We start from the raw sequence: 6,000 nt of genomic DNA, 5'->3' as shown, positions 1-6,000 counted from the left end.
ATCCTCTACTGTAGTGTGGCCTGGGAGGCCCCATGTGTCCAAAGCATCTCTGGAGTCCTCTACCACTGACAAGGAGCAGGCAAGTGGCCCCGGGGGGGGGGGGGGGGGGGGGGGGGATAGGGGTGGAGGGTGTGGGGAGGTGTTGTCTTTGCATGCTCCTGGCTGCTGCTGGTGTCTTGTCCTGGAGTCAGGGTAGGGTAGATGGGTATGTCGGGATGGAATAGGTGTTTTTCCCACCCTGTCCCTGGGTGGATTTAGTTCTGAATGATCAAAATGTTCCCAGAGGCTCAAGCGGATTTTCCACCCTTTCCACGGTCAGATGTGCCGTGAGAAACACAAGGAGTTGCCAGGGACATGCTGTCCATCCAGTCTTTCCACAGAACATAAGCTCTTAGACTATTTCAGCCCCTCCTGTCACCGACTGCCACTGGGAACCCTGGGAACAGCCACCTGAGGTGGTAAGGCAGGGTGAAGAGGGGCTACCAGGGAATCAGTGCTTTGGACCATCCACTATTCAAGAACCAGTGCAGGCTTCTGAGGAGACAGCGGGAGGGCATGCCACCTTGGGTGGGCTGGGTAGGTTTTTCATCTTAACTACAGTGTGTGTTTTAAACTCGGACCCATCCTGGAACCTGCTCCCAACCCTTTTACCCTTGACATCAATCTGTAACTATGCATACCTGCTCAGGAACAAAGAATTGAGGTGCCAGAGCTGAAATTGCTACAACCCCTTACATGGCTGTTTGTCAGGCATGAGAAAGGCTCTCAAGGAGCTTTGGAGCCTGGGAGGGGAGCGGATTCCCTACAGAGCCCTGATTGCTTCTATTGAACCAGGGCAGGGGGGTAGCTGCTGGGGAGTGAGTGGCCTGGTTGCTGTTAGGCTGAGTTCTGCTTTGAGCTCTAAGAAGACCTCTGCCCAGCATGTAGTCAGCATCTATTCAGTGGTGAATGAGTAAATAAGCCAAAAGGTAGCTGTTATTGGCTCCTTGTTGACTTTGAGCTAGGAGTTCCCATTGCTGGGCCTAATGAAGGCCTGAACAGAGAAGATAGGAAGGACTTACTTAGTGGGTGGTAGCCTTAGAAACAACTTAGAAAAAAAACCTCTTGATTTCTCAGTCTGGACAGACCGCTGACTATCAGTATGCGTGTTTAGCTAGGATGGTGTCTTAGTTAGGGTTACTGTCACTGTGGTAAAACACCATGACCAAAAACAATTTGGGAAGGAAAGGCTTACGCTTTCAAATCTCTGTTCATCATTAAAGGAAGTCAGGGCAGGAACCTGGAGGCAGGAGCTGGTGCAGAGGCCATGAAGGGCTGTTGCTTACTGGCTTGCTCATCATGGCTTGCTCAGCCTGCTTTCTTATACAGCCCAGGACCTCTAGCTCAGGGTGCACTACCCTTAATGGGCTAGGCCCTGCCCCATCAATCACTAATTAAGAAAATGCTCAACAGGCTTGCCTGTAGCTGGATCTGATGGAGGCATTTTCTCAATTGAGATTCCCTCTTCTCAAATGACTTTAGCCTGTGTCAAGTTGACATAAAAGTATCCAGCACAGATGGGTACCTACCAAGATAAAAGCGCACAGGAACGTGGAACCAGCAAAGCTATCCATGTGGAGAGCCCAGGACCTTCTCCTGGTCTCCACCCACTCCCATTCCCCGGTTGGTTTTCCTTTGTGATGTGTCATGTCACCCCCTGCTAGCATGGCCTCTTCATAGGACCTGTTCTCTCTGGACCCAATGCTTGTCTTCAACCGTCTTCTGTACAGTAACCTCAGCCTGCCCTGCCTCCATCAGCATCTGCCTTCCAGGTCTGTTCCTTTGGGCCTCTGCCATGCTGAGACTCGGGGTCCCTCTCTCCCTTACCCTTACCCCCCCAGGGTCCTGTGTTTTACCTGGGATTCTTGGGAGAGCCTCCCCCATCACTCTTGAGGATGGGGAGCTGGCAAGGATTGGAGTTCCAGGCAGGGATGGGGAGAGCTGAAAGTGGTTCTGAGAAAGAACCTTCCTCTTGTGTTCATGGGGGTCCGGGGGCTTGCCTGAAAGTTATCCTTGGCACAGCTCTTGGCAGGGTAATGCTGTGGGAGACCCTGCATCTCTGTGGGAGTCCCAGGCAGTGTTTCAGGCTGGGCATTATCCCCCGTTGACCTCTTTTTCCCTCAGCAATGCCACTGCCGACCACTTAACCCAGTTTTGCCTCAGTCACATCTGTGCTGATTAGAGGGGTCCCCCTCTCTGCATATAGCCAGGGTCCTGTCCACCTCCCCCTAGGGACAGCTACTCTTTGCTCTGGCCAAGAGCCAAGGGAAGGAATGAGGGAGAATGTGACCGTCCACCAGAGATGTTTTTAATTCCAAAGGCAGTGACATCTGTTCATTTGTGAGGGCCTTACCACCCAAGCTCTGTTTATCCAGACACAGGGGCCCTGGGTGTCCTCAGAGGCGGCTCTGCCAGGTGTGGCTGAATGGAAAGGGAGGACACAGCGGGAGGGGATGTGATTACTTCCTGGGTGGCCAGACTGGTGTGAGCCTTGCCTCGCTAGAGCAGAGATGTCTCTGATTGTCTGCAGAGACCACACTATTCAGACTGCTGCTGCTTTTGAGGAACTTGCTGGGATATCATCTTGAAAAGCTCTTCCTCTACCCTGCTCCTAGGCCACAGGTTTCAGGAAGGAATGAGTCAGGCTTGGAGAAGAGAGGGCAAATCTGTGCTGTCCCCAGAGGAAGGCTCCAGTCCTCGAGGAGGAAAGGAAAGCTGAGTGTCTCCGAGGAAGAGGCTCCCAACTCAATCATCCATCTGCTAAGCACTGTGATCACCATGGAGACCAGCTGGCCAATGCTCATCCAATCTGAGCTTGCTTTACCCAGACGAGTGTTGAGCCTGGGGTTCTTAAGACAGACAAGTGTAGGACTTTGGGGACAGGATTTATCCTGCCTCCTTTCTCCCCCACATCAGTGGTGGGGAGCTTACACTGTTCCCGAGATTGTACTGTGTCATGTGATCCAGCTAGAGGGGAGAGAACCTTAGGAAGTCAGTGTCAGCTGTTCTGAAGTTAACCAGCCAGCACCAGATACCAGCTGTGTGTCTGCCTCGGTGAATGAGGTGAGCAGTTCAGATGGTGCCTTCTCAGCTAGTTACACAACCAGCCATTGCACCTTTTGTGAAAGGATGCTGAGCCAAGCAGGGACCTGTGGGAGGGATGGAATGACTTTACCCATGCTTATAGTGCCTTATCCCACAAAGCATCCCTCATTACCTCCAGCTGAAATTGATCTTTCTCTCCACTTCCACAGCACTCCATCCTCACTGTCCTGGTGGTATAACCTTGGGTTTCTTGAAGGCAGAGAGAGGACACTTCTGTCCTCCTATGCCACATAGTAGGCCCACAAAAGCTCTTCTGCTTCCTGTTGGCAGTTAAGTTCCATTTCCTCCCTGCCTATCCTAGGCTGGCAGTTGGTCACCGCTGACTTGGGTTCATCTGATTCCTCAGCCCCTACTCTAGGGTCAGGCACTTAGCCAGTCCCTCTTCATGAAACCTGAGGCCTTAGCCCCAGGTAGAACTCAGCATGTCACGCATAGCACTCCAAGTATCATTCCTTCTAAGTGAGGAGGGCAGAGGCTCTGCTCTAAGCTCAGGCTACTCTAGTGACTCCGTTTCTCCAGATGTGGAGTGAGAGCGAGAGCGTTTGTTTTTCATCTGGTTAGAGGGATGTTTTTAGTCCACACAGAGAGAGGAGAGGGTCAGTGTGGTGCTAACCACTCGAAATAGCAGTCTTTATCTCCTCTGTTCTTGGCTGGCCCTACAGTGAAACTGTCCCTTTTCCAGAAAGGTGCCAAAGGCAGAAGCAGAAAAGCTTAAGGACTGTCACTGGTTGAGACCCAGCAGGGGTATTCAGAGGGCCAGGACTGATTCCTGTACCCCAATCCATTACTTTCCCCTGAGTCCTGAGCACTGGCCAGACTTTAGCCAGGCAGTGACTGTGACTGACCCACAGAGGCTGTGGAGGGCTCTCACTGCCCCTTCAAAGCTTCCTATTCTGACCTCGGGCAAGAATGCTACTTCTCTGTGAGCCCCGATTCTCACAACTTAGAGATGGAAAAACAACCTGCATATAATAAGTGCGGTGTTGAAAGACCAGCACGGGGTACTTGGCTCACGGTTGGCACTATGCAGATCCTAGTTTGCTTCCTGCGCATGCCCAGCTTTGCAGCTGTGGGATGTTCAGAATAACTGGTTTGCATAGACCCTACCCATGTAGGGTTCTAGCTTCTCTCTTGTCTCTAAGTTGCATGGTTAGCTTGAGAAAGGATTCGCTTCTCATTCTTCAGTTACAAGAGCTTGCTAGATGTGATGCCACACACTGTTTATCTAGCACTAGGGAGGCCGAAGCAGGTAGATCGCTGGGTTTGAGGCCAGCCTGGTCTACAGAGCCAGTGCTACATTAAGAGACTCTGCCTCAGAAACAAAGAACAACAAACCCAAGACTTGTCTTCTTACTTGAAGACAAGTAAGAGCGAGCACTTGAAGACAAGTAAGAGCGCCCCCCCCCCCCCCCCGTCAGACATCCTTGACCAGAGACACATTTGCTTTCACAAAGCCCTTGGTGAGGGTCACACGGACCTTTAATACCTGCTGGAGCAGCCGCAGATGGCCGCCTCTTTATTCTGTACATTTGCCATTGGAGACTGGGGGGCATAAATGAGTGGCTGGCCCTGTCACCAAGTTGGGACTGAGGAACTTGCCTTAGAGCAAAAATTGAGTGGGTAGGGGAGTGGAACTCCAAAATGCAGTCGTTTGCAAGGGAGGCGGGCAGCTCTTCATGGCCAGAGGCAGCTTTTACCCAAAACGGTGGCCCCTGGAAGTGTCCACAGGCTTGGTCTAAAAACTTCCTTGATACCTACCCAGGTGCCAGGAGCAGCCTGGCGGTGAAGGAGTTAAAAGTAACTGGCTTGTGTTTCCACTTCCTGACAAACTTTACTTAGTAGAGAGACTCGAAGGAGAGGTAGAGGGTAGGTGAGGAGAAGCCCCAGCCTGCCAAGAGTTAAACCCCAGGCCTGCATAGTTTTGGAGGGGGCAGCTCCAGAGCCTTTTTTGAGTCACCTCCTTCGGTGGTAATGTTGTGCGCACTGCCTGCAGCCGGCTCGGGTGCTCTCCCAGTTCGCACTCTGTGTCCCAGGATCTGCAGCTCACAGGAGAGGGCAGCAGGCTGCCTGCAGGAAGGCACTGGGCCCTGGTGGTGCCTCAGACTCTGCTGCTTCCCGGCTGCAGTCTCCAGGGAGGGGGAAGGAGGAGAAGGAGGAGGACGCAGAGGGAGGGGAGGAGAAACCGGAGGCCCACACCCGCTGCTTTGGGACTGCTCCACTAACAGTCAGGCTAAGCACTCGGGCGGGCGCAGACAGCAGCTCTCTCCAGAGCCGCTTGTGCGCTTCTCCACCTTTCTGCCTGGATCTGGCCCGGCAGGCTGGCCGCCGGCATGACGGATATCCTACCCCAGCCCGACTGCAGCCTGAAAGCAGTGTGCGAATCCCCGGAGCACTGCTGTCTGGATCAGCTGGAGGAGCCCGGGAGCAAGCGAATGCCCAATACTGGCGCCCGACTCTGGGGCCGAGTGCGCAGTAAGCTGCTTCGCCACAAGGTGCTAGCAGGGGCAGGTTGGGTGGTGGAGGGCTGAGAGGCTGGCTGCGGGAGGTCTAGGGTCTGCTGGGACTCTGTCTACCTCTGCATTACTGCTCCTGCTGGATCCCAGAAGTCCCGAGACAGAGGTTGGACTACGGTATGTTTTAAGTGCTTGAACTTAGTGATGAGTAGAGTGGCAGCCCCCACCCTAACCCTGGATGCCTTTTCTGCATCTGCCCTGGCTCAGCAGAAAGGGGTTTGTCTCCTGTGCAAGTGGACTCTGCTTGGCTTCCTCCTGAATATAAACTGGCAGAAATAGAAGTAGATAGGAAGCCTCACCGGATCTCATTGTCCACGCAACAGCCCAGCACAGGCTAGCCCCG

The 6,000-nt window shown here is 53.3% G+C and overlaps 1 protein-coding gene across 5 annotated transcripts in view; it reads left to right on the top strand.

Annotated features, from left to right (window-relative positions):
• Abr (ABR activator of RhoGEF and GTPase) overlaps positions 1 to 6,000 on the top strand; it is a 196,143-nt gene that overhangs the window by 169,275 nt on the left and 20,868 nt on the right. The window contains exon 1 of one of the 5 annotated variants that reach the window (XM_029483271.1): positions 5,280 to 5,636. The exons of the other annotated variants lie outside the window; for them this stretch is intronic. Within the exon in view, the coding sequence (XP_029339131.1) occupies positions 5,475 to 5,636 (162 nt within the window). The 5' untranslated portion in view covers positions 5,280 to 5,474. Of the gene's footprint in view, positions 1 to 5,279; positions 5,637 to 6,000 lie in introns of those variants that run through there. 5 annotated transcript variants of the gene reach the window in all.

This window comes from Mus caroli, chromosome 11, assembly GCF_900094665.2.
Source record: "Mus caroli chromosome 11, CAROLI_EIJ_v1.1, whole genome shotgun sequence".
Lineage (NCBI taxonomy): Eukaryota > Metazoa > Chordata > Mammalia > Rodentia > Muridae > Mus > Mus caroli.
The sequence above is the reverse complement of the archived record's forward strand: the minus strand, read 5'-3'. Positions and strand labels throughout refer to the sequence as shown.